This window comes from Lampetra planeri, chromosome 43 (genome assembly GCF_965212315.1).
Source record: "Lampetra planeri chromosome 43, kcLamPlan1.2.h2, whole genome shotgun sequence".
NCBI classification, from domain to species: Eukaryota; Metazoa; Chordata; class Hyperoartia; order Petromyzontiformes; family Petromyzontidae; genus Lampetra; species Lampetra planeri.
The window spans coordinates 2,098,020-2,118,315 of record NC_136149.1 but is presented as its reverse complement, the minus strand read 5'-3'; the positions used below and the strand labels follow the sequence as shown (position 1 = coordinate 2,118,315).

At 49.9% G+C, this 20,296-nt stretch overlaps 1 protein-coding gene across 1 annotated transcript in view; it reads left to right on the top strand.

The window, feature by feature from the left end:
• Positions 1 to 15,450, top strand: part of WDFY2 (WD repeat and FYVE domain containing 2) — a 28,664-nt gene extending 13,214 nt beyond the window's left edge. Inside the window, exons 4-13 of the mRNA XM_078614014.1 lie at positions 2,866 to 2,939; positions 3,181 to 3,235; positions 4,100 to 4,250; positions 5,382 to 5,494; positions 10,560 to 10,686; positions 10,902 to 11,007; positions 11,305 to 11,406; positions 12,391 to 12,521; positions 13,065 to 13,173; positions 14,066 to 15,450. Of these exons, the coding sequence (XP_078470140.1) occupies positions 2,866 to 2,939; positions 3,181 to 3,235; positions 4,100 to 4,250; positions 5,382 to 5,494; positions 10,560 to 10,686; positions 10,902 to 11,007; positions 11,305 to 11,406; positions 12,391 to 12,521; positions 13,065 to 13,173; positions 14,066 to 14,095 (998 nt within the window). The 3' untranslated portion in view covers positions 14,096 to 15,450. The remainder of the gene's footprint in view (positions 1 to 2,865; positions 2,940 to 3,180; positions 3,236 to 4,099; positions 4,251 to 5,381; positions 5,495 to 10,559; positions 10,687 to 10,901; positions 11,008 to 11,304; positions 11,407 to 12,390; positions 12,522 to 13,064; positions 13,174 to 14,065) is intronic.
• The last annotated feature ends 4,846 nt before the right edge of the window (positions 15,451 to 20,296 follow it).

Genomic DNA, 20,296 nt, shown 5'->3' with positions numbered 1-20,296 from the left:
GGTCGTGAACCGAGGCACATTTTCCCATAGGGTTCAATGTAAATCCGGTTAATCCGTTCTGACCTGTTTTTTTGGTTTTTGAAGCACAAAAATATGAAACAAATGACAATACACATTACTGTAGTACTGTACAGTATAGTAATGTATAAAGAGAGAACACTAACCTTGCTTGAGATGACTTCTGGCATGGAGGAAGGCAGGTGGGAGGCGGGTGGGAGACAGTAAGCACTCAAACGGGTGAACTGTACAATACAGTAAGTACAGTATTGTACAGTACAGTAGTACAGTACAGTACTGTATGTGCTAAAAAGCACACCAAAAATCAAAAAGTCACTGAAAGTGTCTTCACAGTACTCACAGTACAGTACTGTACTTCTTTCTGTGTCTCTGCTTCTCTCCGCGATCTTCCTACAGGAAGTCACGACCACGTGACAGCCTGGAATTAGCATAAAAATGGCCGCGGCTCCTGTTCGTGAACCGAAGTGGAGTTCGTGAACCGGAGCAGATTTTTATGAAATTTTCTGTTCGTGAACCGAGTTGTTCGTGAACCGAAGCGTTCGTGAACCGAGGTATCACTGTATTTGGTAGTTTCAGTCGTATTTATTTGTATTGATCTTTTCATATCGCTTTCTATATATATTATGTTTTACAGGTAGGAACAACATTTCCACACTGCCCACCAGGGATTATTTGTCTGTCTATCTGTCGTGCATAGCGACGCCCTCGATTTGTATTTCATAGAGCGCTTCGGGCGGGCTCGGCACCACGTGACGCGCCGCCCCACGCAGCTTGCGCCGCGTGACACGGATCGCACGAATGCGCCGTCCAACCAAGTTCCTACCTGCCCACTCCGAAGGAACGTGTTTTATTCGCGTAAAAAGCTCTTTAAAAAAATAGCACGATAAGCTTTAAATGGGCTAAATGTGGTCTCCATTGGAAAATACCGTGGTCTTGTTAAAGAAAATGAATGCACCGGGCTGCACCGCACCGGTGAAATCGGCCTGGCGTGGTGAGGACACGCTGTATAAAGCAAGTGAATATAAATGTCCGTTGTATGCCTCCTGCACCTCGCGCGGAGCGTTTGTGGTGCCGCAGCCTCCTTCCACCGTCCGGTTCTCGCTTCGCCCCCTTTTTTTAACCTGCCGCGCTTTTTCTGATCCACGGATTTAAATGAGTCAAGTGGTCGCGAGTGGGAGAGAGAGGGGGGGCGCACGAGCCGTCCGCCACATAATCTCTCGGTGCCCTGCCACGGCGCTCCTCCGCACCGCCGTCACCTTTTCATTATTTGACTCCCTTCACTTGGCCGCCGCCGCCACTCGCTTATTGAGTGTGTCGTGTTTACTTTTGCTGCTGCTGCCGCCGTAACCTCCACCGCAACCTCCACCGCACAGCGTTGTGCTGCTGACGCAAGATCGTACAGCGCGCCGTCGGAATAATGCAGGCAGATATAGATCCCGTCATACGTGGAGTGGCTGAGGGTGGGGAGGGTGCTTTGGTCGGAGTCTGTCTGAGGGTGTTTCCCCAAGTAACCATGGGGCTTATTGAAATAAGGCAGGTCCGTGTCTCGACACAGAATTCCTCGCGAGTAGCCGTAGAGTGCAGCCAGCCCAGCCAGTCGGCATTCTCATATGGGCAACGTTTTTTTATTTTGACAATAACCCGTTTGTTTATGCAAATAATACTCCCTTTCTATAACTCGTTGAATAATTTGCACCAAAATATGCACTTGTGTCCGGTCTGAATAAGCATCGTCACTGTATTTTTGCTGTTGTACCAACCGGTTTAGAGGGTTTTAGGCGAGGGAAAGTTCTAGTATTCAATGTTGTAAATCCACAGCTCCCAACAGAAAGGTCGTACTGTTAGAAAGTAAATAAAAATGAATTGAACGGAGTGCAAAGCAACACGTACCGCGTCTGCACGCTGCCCGGAAGCGTCACGTGCCAGGCGGTCCCAGTTCATTTGCTCCGAACTCTACAGTGACCACAGCAGGACTTCACTGTGTAGTCCACTATAGATGCTCTGTGGTTTCAGTGTTCTGGTTTTGTTTCACCCTTTCTTTTTGCTCTTTAACTTTGCATGACGTATAAAAGTTGAGAAAGCAGATATCCCCGGGGCAGCCTCCCCCACCCCTGAGTTTCCCCGCTATTTCGAGGGTACACTCTACAACCAAAGTCTGAATCTAAAAATTATTAAATTAACCTCCCGGTCATTTTTACTTTTTTTACTTTCGTTTTACATTAAAAAAAATATATTTACCAAATTATCCATCACCGCCACTTATGCTTTTACTGGATGTTGTACCACCATTGCTGGGTTGCGCCGTTTTGCCGAGTGGGGTGTTTGAAGCCGCGTGTGTGCACGTGTGCGTGTGTGCACGTGTGCGTGTGTGTGCAATTCGCTTTGTGCGTGCTGTGCACACGCACTGTGCACACGTGCCGTGCGTAGGCGGTGTGTGTGTGTATTGCGCGCATGTTTGCATTTGCGTTTTGTGTGCTGTGTACTTGTGTACGTGCTGTGTGCATGCCGTGTGGGGAGCAGTAGTGTGGGGGTTAGCGCTATGCTGCGCTTCGAACCCAGCGACCCGAGTTCGATTCCCGCTCGCAGCCAACACCAGTGGCGATTATCTGAACCATTCCTGGGCCTCCCCAAGGTCGACACAGCCTCAAATGTGTGTAAACATCGCCACTGGGGAGACAAAGGCGGCCGGGCGTGGTGCTGGCCACCCACGCCCTCGAGTGCCGTGCCGGCCTTCATAGGTGCTACTCGCGAAACAGCACTTGCCCCAACAGTCTGTTAAAGGCTATACGGGGGGGGGGGGTCTTCATCTTTGTCTTTTGTGCGTGTGTGCTGCGTGTCCCGGCACAGTGGCCTGCAGTACCATGTCCTACAACCCTGAGACACGGCGACTTTTCGTGGGCCTCGACAACGGAGCCGTGGCGGTGCGTGGACCGTAGCAGCGCGAGACGCTCGCCCCGACTCGCGCCCGCCCTGACTCCTCAGCCCCCTGACTCCCCCTTTGAACGTCGCCGTGGACAGTCGCGACCCACCTCAGTTGCACAGCATCTTGAGATCCGGTCGCATTTGTGCGTTTCACGAACACGGTTTGTGCCGTGGCTGTACGCTACGAGCCACGCGGCCGGAGGGATTTCCCAATGTGATCCGACATTGCCTCTCTTACAGGAGTTCTCGATGTCTGAAGACTTCAATAAAATGACGAGCACCAGGACATACGCTGGTACGTCACCCTGCTGTGGAATGGGGGGAGAGGTCGAGGTTCAGAGGTCGCCGCGGCCACTGCCGTCTGTGTGACCACGCCTCACAGTCGCTTCCTTCCGCCAGATCGTGCAGTCGCTGTACGGTTGAGACCCAGCCTCCGAGGCCCGCATTTAGTGTCACCATCTCTGCCTTTTGGAAGGGGGGAAAAAATAAAAGTGAAAATAAAACGTGAATTAAATTTAGCGTGCAGATTTTTAGAGCCAATGTGTGTTTTGGGTTCGGTCACGTAATGATCTGCCCAAATTTCTGTAGCAATAATTCTCATAAACCAAGTTTCTCAATTAGTTATTAATACAATTTCTTGAACTTACCAGCGAGCTGAAATAGTAATTGGCGCGGCGTTAAATGCTTGTGCGCCGCGTGACATTTTAATTAGTTTGGCTGTGGAGAGTCTGAGGGCAGACATTGGAGCTTCGGCGGCCGTCTGGAACGCTCTTCCGATATTAGGAAGTCACTGGAGCTATGCACTTTTAAATATAAATTTAAAACTAATTTCTTGACAACTGATTTTTGTCCTTAGATTGCCCTTCCCCTGCACCTTGCATTAGCACGGTTGGCAACGTACGGTGCAAAACAAGTTCAACATAAATACATAAGAAGCAACAACGAATTTTTTTTTGAGTTTACATGAATAAACTATGAGCATGTTGCAGTAGGCCATCAATCCAGTCTATAGTAAAATCTTGACTTAAAGCTTTCGTGACTGCAGGAATTCATATATGGTAAAACCTGCGCCGAATAACTGTATTTAGCTAAACAGCGCTTGCCCCAACAGTCTGTTAAAGGTTATCTGGGGGATCTTTGTCTTTGTGTGTGTGTGCAGCGCACCAACAGCGCGTGACCGGCGTGCACTTTGTGCTCGAGTCCGAGTGGGTGCTGAGCACGGGTCAGGACAAGCAGTTCACGTGGCACTGCTCGGAGAGCGGCACCCGCTTGGGCTCACACCGCACGGCCGCCTGGGCCTCCTGCCTGCAGTATCCTCCTCCCTCCTCGTCCTCCCTCCTCCTCCTCCCCTTCCTCCCCCTCCTCCTGCCCCCCTCCTCGTCGTCATTGTCGCGAAAAACAAAAACAAGTCGGTTAACAGAAATATATTGTGCGTTTACGGGGCAGGGATTTTGATTCTTAGTCTGCTTTTGAGTGAGGCAATGACCAAATCTGTGTCGTAAGACCCTCCACCGCCCGATACAGTCAAACAACTTGTATTGTCACGTGTAAAAGCGCTTAATGTGTCATTGTCAGCTGAAGAACAATCCTCGCAAGCAATTGTAGCAGATGCGACGTGCCATTTTTCCCATTCCGATGACGTACGGGGTAGTACGTCATCAGCCTCGGTACGTCTTTCGACGATTTCATTCCGATGATGTACATGTGTGTGTACGTCATCCGAACAGAACCTGAAGAAAAACTTTAATAAAATAACTTTATCGGAACGTCTTCGGGTCAGAAGACGTACCGAGGCTCCCACAAGGCCATGCGGGAGGGCGTGTGGCAGAGTTTGGCGCCAGCTGTCATAGAGTGCGGTCGTGTCGCTACGGTTCCCGGCGTTGTGATTACAACATGGTGGTGCTACGCCTAAAATAAAAAAAACAACAATGCTGAACCGCCCCGAGCTTCAGCGGTGAACGGGACCCCACCCTGCAACTTTCGGGCGTCTCAGAAACGGAAAAAAGCGGCTTAATTGATTTGCAGCCGGGAACAGGTTGGCAAATTTCGATTTAAAGCTTTCGTGACTGCAGGGATTCATCTTCTTGGTTTTTTCGGTAAAGTCACGTAGAATGGAAATAATAAAATAATATAAAGAAAACATTATAAAATAATTTTCACGACGTTTCGGCCACAACGCAAGCAGCCGTCCTCAGGTGGAGAACAGGTCTGTAGAGAATACAGAGAAGACAGAGTCTTCTCGACAGACCTGTTCTCCACCTGAGGACGGTTGCTTGCGTTGTGGCCGAAACGTCGTGAGAATTATTAAATGTTTTATTTTTATTATTTCATTATTTCCATTCTACGTGACTTTACCGAAAGAACCAAGAAGAGGTTGGCAAATCCTTCGCGGTAGCGCCAGCCTCCGGGGCGATGTCTCCTTGACGAGCGGCGCCCGCCAGGTACGACGTGGAGTCGCACTACGCGTTCGTGGGCGACTTTGCGGGCCAGGTGACCGTTCTGAAGCTGGACGCGGGCAGCTGCAGCATCATCACCACGCTCAAGGGGCACACGGGTAACGCCTGGGCCGTGGCACCGCGCCTCCTGCCGAGTGCGCAGGCGATGCACCTGCACTGGGGTGACCCTGCTCTTAAACTATACACTGTGTTGTATTTGACCAGGTAAACTATACACTGTGTTGTGTTTGACCAGGTAAACTATAAACTGTGTTGTGTTTGACCAGGTAAACTATACACTGTGTTGTGTTTGACCAGGTAAACTATACACTGTGTTGTGTTTGACCAGGTAAACTATAAACTGTGTTGTATTTGACCAGGTAAACTATAAACTGTGTTGTGTTTGACCAGGTAAACTATACACTGTGTTGTGTTTGACCAGGTAAACTATAAACTGTGTTGTATTTGACCAGGTAAACTATACACTGTGTTGTGTTTGACCAGGTAAACTATAAACTGTGTTGTATTTGACCAGGTAAACTATACACTGTGTTGTGTTTGACCAGGTAAACTATACACTGTGTTGTATTTGACCAGGTAAACTATACACTGTGTTGTGTTTGACCAGGTAAACTATAAACTGTGTTGTGTTTGACCAGGTAAACTATACACTGTGTTGTATTTGACCAGGTAAACTATACACTGTGTTGTGTTTGACCAGGTAAACTATAAACTGTGTTGTATTTGACCAGGTAAACTATAAACTGTGTTGTGTTTGACCAGGTAAACTATACACTGTGTTGTATTTGACCAGGTAAACTATACACTGTGTTGTGTTTGACCAGGTAAACTATAAACTGTGTTGTGTTTGACCAGGTAAACTATAAACTGTGTTGTGTTTGACCAGGTAAACTATACACTGTGTTGTGTTTGACCAGGTAAACTATACACTGTGTTGTGTTTGACCAGGTAAACTATAAACTGTGTTGTATTTGACCAGGTAAACTATAAACTGTGTTGTGTTTGACCAGGTAAACTATACACTGTGTTGTGTTTGACCAGGTAAACTATAAACTGTGTTGTATTTGACCAGGTAAACTATACACTGTGTTGTGTTTGACCAGGTAAACTATAAACTGTGTTGTATTTGACCAGGTAAACTATACACTGTGTTGTGTTTGACCAGGTAAACTATACACTGTGTTGTGTTTGACCAGGTAAACTATAAACTGTGTTGTATTTGACCAGGTAAACTATACACTGTGTTGTGTTTGACCAGGTAAACTATACACTGTGTTGTGTTTGACCAGGTAAACTATAAACTGTGTTGTATTTGACCAGGTAAACTATAAACTGTGTTGTGTTTGACCAGGTAAACTATACACTGTGTTGTGTTTGACCAGGTAAACTATAAACTGTGTTGTATTTGACCAGGTAAACTATACACTGTGTTGTGTTTGACCAGGTAAACTATAAACTGTGTTGTATTTGACCAGGTAAACTATACACTGTGTTGTGTTTGACCAGGTAAACTATACACTGTGTTGTGTTTGACCAGGTAAACTATAAACTGTGTTGTATTTGACCAGGTAAACTATACACTGTGTTGTATTTGACCAGGTAAACTATACACTGTGTTGTGTTTGACCAGGTAAACTATACACTGTGTTGTGTTTGACCAGGTAAACTATACACTGTGTTGTGTTTGACCAGGTAAACTATACACTGTGTTGTGTTTGACCAGGTAAACTATACACTGTGTTGTGTTTGACCAGGTAAACTATAAACTGTGTTGTATTTGACCAGGTAAACTATACACTGTGTTGTATTTGACCAGGTAAACTATACACTGTGTTTTGTTTGACCAGGTAAACTATACACTGTGTTGTATTTGACCAGGTAAACTATAAACTGTGTTGTGTTTGACCAGGTAAACTATACACTGTGTTTTGTTTGACCAGGTAAACTATAAACTGTGTTGTGTTTGACCAGGTAAACTATACACTGTGTTTTGTTTGACCAGGTAAACTATACACTGTGTTGTATTTGACCAGGTAAACTATACACTGTGTTGTATTTGACCAGGTAAACTATAAACTGTGTTGTGTTTGGCCAGGTAAACTATACACTGTGTTGTATTTGACCAGGTAAACTATACACTGTGTTGTGTTTGGCCAGGTAAACTATACACTGTGTTGTATTTGACCAGGTAAACTATAAACTGTGTTGTGTTTGGCCAGGTAAACTATACACTGTGTTTTGTTTGACCAGGTAAACTATACACTGTGTTGTATTTGACCAGGTAAACTATACACTGTGTTGTATTTGACCAGGTAAACTATAAACTGTGTTGTGTTTGACCAGGTAAACTATACACTGTGTTGTATTTGACCAGGTAAACTATACACTGTGTTGTATTTGACCAGGTAAACTATAAACTGTGTTGTGTTTGACCAGGTAAACTATAAACTGTGTTGTATTTGACCAGGTAAACTATAAACTGTGTTGTATTTGACCAGGTAAACTATACACTGTGTTGTGTTTGACCAGGTAAACTATACACTGTGTTGTATTTGACCAGGTAAACTATAAACTGTGTTGTTGTGTTTGACCAGGTAAACTATACACTGTGTTGTATTTGACCAGGTAAACTATAAACTGTGTTGTATTTGACCAGGTAAACTATACACTGTGTTGTATTTGACCAGGTAAACTATACACTGTGTTGTGTTTGACCAGGTAAACTATAAACTGTGTTGTGTTTGGCCAGGTAAACTATAAACTGTGTTGTATTTGACCAGGTAAACTATACACTGTGTTGTGTTTGACCAGGTAAACTATAAACTGTGTTGTGTTTGACCAGGTAAACTATAAACTGTGTTGTGTTTGGCCAGGTAAACTATAAACTGTGTTGTATTTGACCAGGTAAACTATACACTGTGTTGTGTTTGACCAGGTAAACTATAAACTGTGTTGTTGTATTTGACCAGGTAAACTATACACTGTGTTGTATTTGACCAGGTAAACTATACACTGTGTTGTATTTGACCAGGTAAACTATAAACTGTGTTGTTGTATTTGACCAGGTAAACTATAAACTGTGTTGTATTTGACCAGGTAAACTATACACTGTGTTGTATTTGACCAGGTAAACTATAAACTGTGTTGTTGTATTTGACCAGGTAAACTATACACTGTGTTGTATTTGACCAGGTAAACTATAAACTGTGTTGTATTTGACCAGGTAAACTATACACTGTGTTGTATTTGACCAGGTAAACTATACACTGTGTTGTGTTTGACCAGGTAAACTATACACTGTGTTTTGTTTGACCAGGTAAACTATACACTGTGTTGTGTTTGGCCAGGTAAACTATAAACTGTGTTGTGTTTGGCCAGGTACACTATAAACTGTGTTTGACCAGGTAAACTATAAACTGTGTTGTATTTGACCACGTATGGCCCCCACTGAGCTATGTAGCTCTTTCTCAGAAGCAACCTGGCTAGCACAATTGATAGCGCAACGATGTTGAGAGTTATAGCACCCAAAAACTCTAACCGCACGTGGATTCTAAATGCGGGGGGAAAAACCGCTAAGACCCCGAGAAAATCCATGCAACCACAGGGACAGAGAACATGCTTACTCCAAATATATAGCGGGCGTCAGGGTCAGGATCAGGATCGAACCCACGACCTCCTGTATACCGGGCGAGGTAGTTAACATCTCGGCACCACGGAGGCCCGGGTGGAAGGGTCTGACCCCAAGCGCTTGGGATAACCGTCGCACGGGTGGCTACCTACGGCGCGAAAGAAGTTCAACATACGTACATTTCTGAATTAAGCAACGCATGCTGACTTTACACTGGTGGGGTGTGGGGGTGGGCGAAGGCAAAGAGCAACTTCTGATACAGGCACACTACTCTGGATATAAGCACAGCTGGACTCCCCCCCCCCCCCCCCTCGAGCTGCCGCTGTTTTACCTCACAGAACCCAGAAGTTCAAAAGAAGTGAACTTGGCGAGTGAAGCCCATTGAGCTTCCACGTCCTTCTCAAGGGGCGACTCGGCCAACAGGCGACAGCAAAGCGGCACAGATTACAAAGCGGCACAGATTACAAAGCGGCACAGATTACAAAGCGGCACAGATTACAAAGCGGCACGGATTACAAAGCGGCACGGATTACAAAGCGGCACGGATTACAAAGCGGCACGGATTACAAAGCGGCACGGATTACAAAGCGGCACGGATTACAAAGCGGCACGGATTACAAATCGTCACGGATTACAAAGCGGCACGGATTACAAAGCGGCACAGATTACCAAGCGGCACAGATTACCAAGCGGCACAGATTACCAAGCGGCACAGATTACAAAGCGGCACAGATTACCAAGCGGCACAGATTACAAAGCGTCACAGATTACCAAGCGGCACAGATTACAAAGCGGCACAGATTACCAAGCGTCACAGATTACCAAGCGGCACAGATTACAAAGCGGCACAGATTACCAAGCGGCACAGATTACCAAGCGGCACAGATTACCAAGCGGCACAGATTACCAAGCGTCACAGATTACAAAGCGTCACAGATTACAAAGCGGCACAGATTACAAAGCGGCACAGATTACAAAGCGGCACAGATTACAAAGCGTTACAGATTACAAAGCGGCACAGATTACAAAGCGGCACAGATTACCAAGCGGCACAGATTACCAAGCGGCACAGATTACAAAGCGGCACAGATTACCAAGCGGCACAGATTACAAAGCGTCACAGATTACAAAGCGGCACAGATTACAAAGCGGCACAGATTACAAAGCGGCACAGATTACAAAGCGGCACAGATTACAAAGCGGCACAGATTACAAAGCGGCACAGATTACAAAGCGTCACAGATTACCAAGCGGCCTATGCAGGCTGAATGGGGAGGGGGGGGCAGCTGTTAGCACGCTGCGCTACGAACCTGGCAACCCGAGTTTGATTCCCGCTCACGGCAACCAACACCAGTGACAATTATCTGAACCGGTTCTGGGCCTCCCCTAGGTCGACTCGGCCTCGAATGAGTACTGGGCGTGGTGCTGGTCACCCACCTCCTGCTTCCTGTGCCATGCCGGGCTTCACAGGTCCTACTCGCTAACAGCACAGAGGATCATTTGTCGTGTGTGTGTGTGTGCGCGCGTGTTTGCAGGGAGCATCGGCTCTCTGTGCTGGGACCCCGTGCAGAAGCTGCTGTTCTCCGGCTCGTCCGACAACGCCATCATCATGTGGGACATTGGCGGCCGCAAGGGCACAGCCATCGAGCTGCAGGGACACAGGTGGGCACCACGGCGCCGGCCACATCGTCATTTCGATGTGTGTGTGTGTGTACGTTGAACTTCTTTCGCACCGTACGTAGCCAACCGTACGAATCGAGAATTAAGTGTGCTGCCGTGTGTGACCCCTGGAGTCATTATCTCTTCCGCGTGTGCTGCCCGGCCCCCACCCCCTCCTCCCCACCCCCACACCCCCCCCCCCCAACGTGCCGGCTCAGGAACAAAGTGCAGGGCCTGTGCTACGCTCAGCCGACGCGGCAGCTGCTGTCCTGCGGCTCGGACGGATCCATCGTCGTGTGGAACATGGACGTGCGGCGGCAGGAGGTGCACGAAAGGGGGGCGGGGGAGTGAGGGAGGGGCGGCTCCGTGATAAAAAGACGATGCCTCCGAAAGCGAGCGACGCCGTAGAATGTTAACGTGAAACGAGGGGCGCACTCCGGACTGTCCAGGCGCTCCGGGAAGCGAGCCGCACCTCGGGCGTGTGTCCGTAGACTCGGCACGAACCTGACCTCGCTCGCGCACCTCCTGGGTTACCAGACACCACCCCCTCCACCCCCGAGCGCCCCCCACCCCACTGACCCTGCCCCCCCCCTCCTTACCGCCCTCTCTGCATCGCGTCAGACCCCACAGTGGCTGGAGAGCGACTCGTGCCAGAAGTGCGCGCAGCCCTTCTTCTGGAACTTCAAGCAGATGTGGGACAGCAAAACCATCGGCCTGAGACAGGCAAGACGTGCGGGAGACACGTGGGGGTGTGCGCGCGTGCGGGTGTGTGTGTCTGTGTGTGCGCGTGCGGATGTGTGTGCGTGCTTGCGATTTGTAGAGCTCCGGGTAGAATACGCACCGAGTGTTTTATGCGTTTAAAAAATATAAATTACGTACGGCTTGACATTTTTCTCATTCGTAATTGATATTTGGGTTAGGCTACGTATTGGCGAGCAAAATAATCTGTTCATCCTAAAGACTAACCCCAATATCAATTACAAATCACAGCATTGGCTGTGAAAATCTTAGGTGTTAAGCTTCAATTTGACATGTAAAAATTATACAGCGGACTAGAGCTGCGCATCGATAATTACGCGCGTGTGATTTTCACCAAGCCAACTCGTTTATCAACCTGGCCTGGACCTCCTCTAGGTTGACCCAACCAAAAATGAGTACCCGCCGTGGTGTGGTCAATGTAGCCGCCGTGACTTCGACAACAGGGCATTGAGAAGGTGCAGCGGCACCCGTTGTGTGCATAGGGAGACGGTCGTAGGTACCTCGGAAGTAGTTCCGTGAAGTCTCCTTCTGGACGCCGTTGTCTATATTGGGGTTGCGCTGCTATCCGCTCGAGTGCAGAATGGAACTGTATCGGTGTCATCGCACGATTCCAGTTGCACTATTCGTCCTTAATAGGTGCTCGCCGACAGCGCTTGCCCCGCACAGCTCTGCACGGCTCAATCATTCGTTCGCATTGCCCGAAGCAACGTCGCTTGCGTCGCTCGGTGTCACACCCTGGAGGTGCCCCTATGCCACGGGTCATCGCCGTTCCTTTATTTCAAAAGCTCAATGCAATGGGGAGGACCCCAAACCCCGAGCTCTTTGAATCGACTGACTGACCGGCCCGTCGCTTGCCGGAACGTGGCCTGGCTTCCCCCCCGGCTTTGGGTGTCACTGTGTCACCGTGCTCATCCCCTCGTCTTCCTCCCCTCCTCCTCCTGCGCGCAGCACCACTGCCGTAAGTGCGGCATGGCGCTGTGCGCCAAGTGCACCGCCCAGCGCTCCACCATCCCCATGCTGGGCTTCGAGATGGAGGTGCGAGTGTGTGACCCCTGCTACGAGTCCATAACCGACCAGGAGTGAGTGCCCCTTGCCTACCCCCCCCGCCCCTGCCACGCCACGCCACACGCACAGCACTCGTCGCGATAAGATTTGTTGATATGGGGACGGTCCTGGAATTGGCGTCTTGCGTTCGGGGTGGCAGGAACTTGATTCGATTGAACGTGTGTGTGAAGAGCTTCGCGGCTCATCGGATTCCTGCAGTCTCAATGAAGATCCCGAGATTTTGATTCTGAGGTTCGCGGTTCGAATCCAGCGGCCGCCCTGATTAATGCTAAGGTTGCGTATTATTAGCCGTCTGCTTGACACGTCATTTGCAGGAGTAGGCCTTCGTGTGCCGGCGTCAACGGTCCACGTTTGCCAAAAATTACCGGCAAGCCGCAAGTTACCCATTCGGAATCTACGCGGCAGTCGTCGCCCCCGACTGCGAAAGCTTGACGGGACCTTTTGAGACTTTGCTGTGTAAACAAGCTTGGTAATAATGACGATGGCGGTGATGACGCACGTACTCTGCACGTTCACCTGCGCACGTTCACCCGCGCGTCTCCGTGCGTGCCCTGCAGCCGCGCCCCCATGGCCACGTTCCACGACAGCAAACACAACGTGGTGCACATGCAGCTGGACCTGACGCGAAGCTGGCTGCTGACCTCCGGCACCGACAAGGTCATGAAGGTAACGGCCGTCGGGGACATCTCTCGTGAACGCACGCAGTCCAGTTTTGCGCCTCGTGCTCCCACGTGCGCGTGCCGCCGTTGGCGGCGTGGTGAAGTGTGGTGAAGTATGGTGAAATACCCTCGGTGACCCGCGCGGCTTGGGGAGGCCCCCTCGGTTTGGGGAGGCCCCGTCGTCCGGCAGTGGATTTGTAAAAGGATTCCCCTGCCCCATCGTCTTCTCTTTCGCGAGCTCTTAGGAAAATAACTAATAACCTTGCTCCATTCCAGAAACGTGTTACACTCTGACCTCTTCAGCAACTGTGCAAGCGCTGTTTGTTGCTGGCCACTTCACGTTTGAGCGCGCGGGCCTGTGCTCGGCAATTGTGTTTAAAAAAAGAAAGGCAAGTGCAGTATATTTACGCGTTTTGGAGGTTACACAAACAATTTAAACTTGTGACACAAATCAATGGGCTGTTGAACCTCAAGATAAAAATTTCCCTCCTGCGAATTCTCCATCAGCTCTACATCCTATTTTTATTTTACCAGGTAAGGCCCGCTGAGCTCTGTAGCTCTATTTCATAAGCGACCTGGCCACAAATGGTCGCTCAACGAAGTGGATTTTGACGTGTAAATTTAAAGCAACCAAATTGCGGAACACGCGCAATCCAAATACACAAAAGGCTGGGATCGAACCCACGATCCTCCTGCATGCCAGGCAGGCGAGGCAGTTGAACATCTCGTCAGATGCGGCGGTCCCCAGGCCATCGAGTGCACTCGCTCGAACTCTCGCTCGAACTCGAGCGCGGAACTGAGACGCGACGAGGAAGCAACGATGTTCCGGGCGACCTCGCGGCGCGACCCCTCGGCCGTCTGACCCATTGACCCTCGGTCCGCCTGCTCTGCGTCCGCAGCTTTGGGACGTTGCGTCCGTCATCTCGTGAGGGGGGTCACGCCGGGTCACGCCGGGTCACCGGGCCTGGCGCGGTCGACGTGGGGGTGGGAGAAAGTGAAGGCGACGACCGTGACGATGACGACGAAGAATATGAACCACCACCACCGCCACCACCGCTGCTTCTGCCTGCTGCACTCGGATCTGCCGCCAGGGTCCTCCTGCTCCCGCGTGGTGAACGTGGCTACGTTCCGCGCGGGGGCGCTCATCCAATCCGCGATATCTTTACTGCACGGCACACGCGCACACGCACACACGCACTCGTACTTGTGTGCAGACACTTAAGACGCGCACGTGTGCAGACGCGTACAGGCATGTGTTTGCAGACACATATACACATGCCCACGTGTGTCCAGATACTTGTACACACACGTGCGCACGCATACACGTGCAAATATGCATAATAGTACTCGCGTGCGCACACACGTACAGGGATGCATGCATATGTACATGTGCAGCGACACAAGCATATACATGCGCATGCATACGCACGCGTATACATTTGCCACAGACACAAATGAATGCGTGAACACCGATACGCACACACACACTAACACGTGCACTCACATACACGTGTATGAATGCGCACGACTATACGTACACACACACGTGCTTGAACACAGCTACACACACATCTGTGGACACGCACATACACACACACACACATATACTCACGTGTGCACACAAACAACGACTCTCTGCAGCCTTATAGACTTGATAGAGGCACATGCTGTTAGCGAGCACCTATTGAGGTCAAAATGGCGCACACGAGGCTGGTGCCGCCAGTGGTACAAGCCGGCTGGTGTTCACACACCAACACTCGGTACTCATTTAGGGCCAAGTTCACCTATTGGAGGGTCGGATATCACTCGCCACCGATGTTAGCCACGGCCGGGAATTGAACCCAGGTCAGCGAGATCGTAACGTGGTGCGGGGGAACCGCTTGCGACGCCGCTCCCCCCGCACGTTCCGAGCGCGCACGTTCCCGAACAAAAAAGCCACTTCCGCTGTTGGCTCCGTCACTCTTTGCGAGCGTCTTCCGCAGGCTCAGAGACCCGTTCGTGCTGTCGGCGATCGCCGAACGAGTCGCAACATTCGGCACAAGAACGCTCGCACGGCAGCGGGGCCTGTTGCCCGTGCGTTTGAAGAACGGCCGCAGGACTGCTTCTGAAATCCCCTTCACGTGTCGGACCCATTTTTTGTTGGTTCACGCACTTAAATGACGCGTGCACTTTTTTGGCACCCGAGCCGCCGCCGCCGCCGCTGCAGAGAAATGTTGATCGCGTGACGGTCAAACAACGTGCTTTTAATGTTCACCGCTGGAATGCATCCAAATTGAGTGCGAAACCAAGTTTCTTTTCTTGTTCGTTTGTCCGTGCGGTCATTGACGACGAGGTCAGAGAGAGGCCATCGGCCCGCTGTGTTCGAGATCCTGGGCTTAATCGCGGGCAGCAGCCGACACCCCGCACTCAAACCCAGGATCTCAGTGGAGCTGGCTTGGTGCCCCCTGAACTCCTGACCCCCCCCCCCCACCTGACCCCCCCCCCCCACCTGACCCCCCCCACCTGACCCCCCCCCCCACCTGACCCCACCTGACCCCACTTCACTTTGCACAGAATCGGTCTCGCGAAATACAGCTTTTTGGTACAACTATCGCAAGCCCTGCCCTGGGTGAACTCCTCTGGCAGAGTCACTCTGGCAGGAGTTGTGCCATTGCTCAACACGGGATCCGATTTTCTCTCCCCCCCCCTACCACCCTCAATGGAACCCCGATACCTCCATTGCCACCTGCAGTTCGTGGTGTAATTGTGTAACTAAGCAAACCTTCCCCCCCCCCTCTTGACACAATGAGCCAAGAAGGAATAGGAGGGTGCAGTATTTATCTCCCGTAACATCACCATGAATGATATGCACACAGGTTTTTTTAAATTCGAGATCCATTTTAGCAACGCAGACTTGTAGGGGACAAACATATCCATCCCAGGTTGCCCACCATTCATCTGTCGGCCGTTACCATTCCCAATTAGTTAATGCTGATTCCATGGAAATCGTGCACTCATTCAGAGTAAAAAATGCGGTAATTCCATCGTGAACGAAATAAAATCTGGCTTTTGGTTGTTTTGAGTGTGGATTGTGGACTCCAAATTGCAGCAGAAGGTGACAGTCCAGTCTCCACGTCAGGTTTTCATGCCAGCCAGTCGGCTTTGATTTCTTGTGTTGAAATTGCCTTGTGAATTGGGGGTAATGACGGGGCAGCGATCTCTTCATGACTATCCATCCGTGCCACGACTTTTGCGGACTGCGTACGCGCCAGTCAAATGGACAACATTCGCGCAACGGCCGTGAGCGTTGTGCAAAAGTATCCGCGCACCCTTGTGGTTGATTGTGGATTGCCAAAATGTGTCCGATCGGATTCGTGTAAGCGGCAAATGTGGACGTGATTTCACTTCCCCGAGTTTCTCAGCGGACGGGTGGCGTCATAAAATGCCGCCACGGCATGGCCAAGAACAAAATGCAGTCATCTCTTTCACCTTTCTCTCCACGTAAAGAAAAAAAATATATAAAATCTTACACAGCCCATGATCCCTAACGGCCTCTCTGGGGAGTGCATGATTTCAGCAGCATTGATTCAGTACAAGCAAACTACTGGTTTTGATGTACAGTGTCTCGTCAGCAGTCGGGCTCGCTTGAGTCTGTGCTGGTGAACTGTGAGATGGCAATGGACCCTCTCTCGCTCTCAGACAGGGTTCCCACTGATGTCTCTTGTCTTGGCCCGCGAGTTCTAATTCCGTACGGCAACGGTCTGGAAACGATATTCAGTCCCTGCGAGCATCTTGGGCTGCATTCAACGGGTGCCCGAGGAGGGTGGGGTGGGGCGGCATTTGACCAGGAAATTACTACGGCGCATCCAGTCACTGCCTTCACGACAAGGGGGGGGGGGGGGCCTCTTGCAGTGACACAAGAAGCGACCGGCGCTTTCCACGTGCGGTGGTTGTCCACCCAAGGTGTTTTAAAGTCCTCCTGGGCTCTCAGGAAGCGGTTCCACCCCCACCCCCCTAACGCGATGGCGAGGGGGCAACGCGCGATGCTTTTGGAAGCGCGCAGCTCCTCGTTGCCCTGCTCGCTTTTGATCAAATCTGGAATGGGCGACTTCCACCCCCCACCACCACCACCCACTTCCACGCCGATCATTCTTCCACCCCCCCACCACCACCACCCACTTCCACCCCGCCCACCACCACCCACTTCCACCCCGCCCACCACCACCACCCACTTCCACCCCCCCCCCCACCACCACCCACTTCCACCCCCCCCACCACCACCCACTTCCACCCCCCCCCACCACCACCACCCACTTCCACCCCCCCCCACCACCACCCACTTCCACCCCCCCCCACCACCACCTACTTCCACCCCCCCCCACCACCACCACCCACTTCCACGCCGACCATTCTTCCACCCACCACTCGCGATTTTTACTCGTTGCTGGACAAGCCTTGGCCAGCTGCATGTACATGTTGAACTTCTTTTGCACCGTACACAGCCAACCGTGCTAATTTGAAGTTCGAGGGATAGACGACGAACTACATACAAAACGAAGTTCGAAAGGAATACATTTTTCAATCTTAAGATTTAAAAGCACATTGCTCCGGTGGCTTCATAATATCGGAAGGAAGAGCGTTCCAGACGGCCGCAGAAGCGCACCTGAAAGCGCGCGATGCGGTGACCGTCTTTGTTCGATGGTTCGCCAAAAAATAAATATCTGAAACATAGACCGCCAATACAAACGCGACGGTACAAACACAAACAAAATAGACTTCACCAAAACAAAGTCGCCACCGGGAGTGGTGAAACTTCATCTGCTCGGTGTCGGCAAGACTGCAGGGGTGCGCCCAGTCTCTCCCTGGGTTCTGACCTCCACGATTGAAAGGTTTCGTGAACGTGGGTCGATGGCTTAGCCTGGGATGGGGCAGGACAGCTCGTTACGGGAGGCTGGTTTGCTCGTGCTGTTTACACTGCGGGCGAGGTCTACCGATTTCTGCTGTAGAGCGTACTTTGTGCTGATGAATCGGGTGCACAATGACCCTTGTTTACCGGAGAAAGCCTCGCCGAGTCTCCAGAATTATTTTTTCAGGAGCGGTCTTGCCAGGGGTCACGCAGTAGGGGGCGATGTTGCGTTGTGGAAATCCAACCGAGTAGCTTTTCAGCATTCGGATATTTGGCCAATACCGGTTACTTTGTGTATCTTCTTGGTTCTTTCGGTGAAGTCACGTAGAAGGGAAATACTGAAATAATAAAAATAAACATAATAAAATACAATTCTCACGACGTTTTGGCCATAACGGAAGCTAACCGTCCTCAGGTGAAGGGGGACGGCTGCTTGCGTTGTGGCCGAAACGTCGTGAGAATTGTATTTTATTTTGTTTTATTTTTAATATTATATTATTATTATTATTATCCTTCTACGTGACTTTACCGAAAGAACCAAGAAGATGAATCCCTACTTTGTGTATGTTTGAGATGTTTCAAAGTGAACCCTCCTGGCCCCCCATGATTTGATTTTCGCGATTAGGTGTCACCGTTCCATTGTGTTTTTTGTTTTATGGTGAATGTAGCGCCCACGAGTAACTGCAGGGATGACGTGAACCCATTGCATGAAAAACACGCGCTGATGGAAGAGCATCGATTCTTACACGTGCGAGTTGATGCGTGTATCGCGAGTTTTAAAATCTTGCTAATCGGTTCATTGATGCATAGTTTTGTTTATCATCAATGTTACGGTTATTTGCCCGCTGGAAAACTTTGGTTACATTTTCCTGAATCGATTTATTTTTTTTAGGTCCAACGCGTTTCACTGTTGCAACCCTTACAACTCCCGACAAAACAAAGTTAACAAAACTGAAAAGAATTCTGTGGTACAATCATTCTCCATGGGTTGCAATTAGCACTTGTGTTAAATACAATCTCTTCAAATTGACGCTCAAAGTTAAAGCGCTCAATATTCCTTACACTGATGCTTTGCCTGTATACCTTAGGCGTGTGACGATTTCTGCCCTCCGCGTTTTGTTAATCATCACGATGCAGGGTTGCGATTTAAAGATTTGTTTTAAGTGTTGAATGTAGAGCCTCTAGTGGCTGCAAGGGGTCACATCTACGACGTGTGACCTCTACACATGTAAAATTACCAATGCCGCCTCGCGTGGAGGTCTTTACTCGGTGCATCGCTAGTACCTAAATACATTACACTGTATAAACACCACGCGTTTTGAGGAAAATCCACACTTTGGGGACACAACTGGATAAGACAAAACATTTTCACCCGACAGCCCCACGGCCTGCAAGGCCGTGGGGTGTGCTCCGTGGAAGTCTTAGCAGATAACGAATATTTCGTCGGTTTTTATATTTTCAAAAAGTTTTTCTCGATTGGTGGTGCGTCAAAAATTTTTTTTTTTAGGGTTGACGGTCCGTCCGTTTTAGTCGTGGGTCCCCCACACAGGTCGGGGAACCACTGCACGGGACACCTACGGGACACCTACGGGACACACCTACGGGACACACCTACGGGACACACCTACGGGACACCAACGGGACACCTACGGGACACCAATGTGATCATTCTATGAGTCGACAAATCCACTGGAAAATTCTTGTTACTTTTATCAATTTGTTTGCAACAGCGAGGATTTTTTAAAAACTTAAATCCAGCACTGCTGACCAACGAGTTCAAACCCACGACCACAACGTGTGAGGTTGTGTGCGTGGCTTTTAGGACCCCCCCACGGAACGAACTGATCGTGTTCTCCGGGATTTGTCTCCACCAGCCCTCTCCCGTGTTGGGGGGGGGGGGCTCTCCGTCTCGCCAGGGAGCAGGGAAACCCGGTCCTGCCCGGGCTGCTCTTTGCGAAACATCGCCCGAGCGTAAATACAAAACTTCCAGTCCGCCGGTTGATCGATCGAGCACAGAATGCTCCTGCGTGGCGGTGCTTTGTACCTCGACCCGGACCTACAATCTGAGAAATATACTTCACTGCGTTCCAGATTTAAGTTTTATTGTTTAGTTACTATTTTGAGTTTAGATTTTTTTTTTCTCTCTCGTGCGTGCGTGCGTTTCTCCGCGGTTTTGTGTGGAAACTGTACTTCAGTGTGAATCGTGACGTGCGGGCAGGGCACGCAATTTAAATAAACGGGGCTC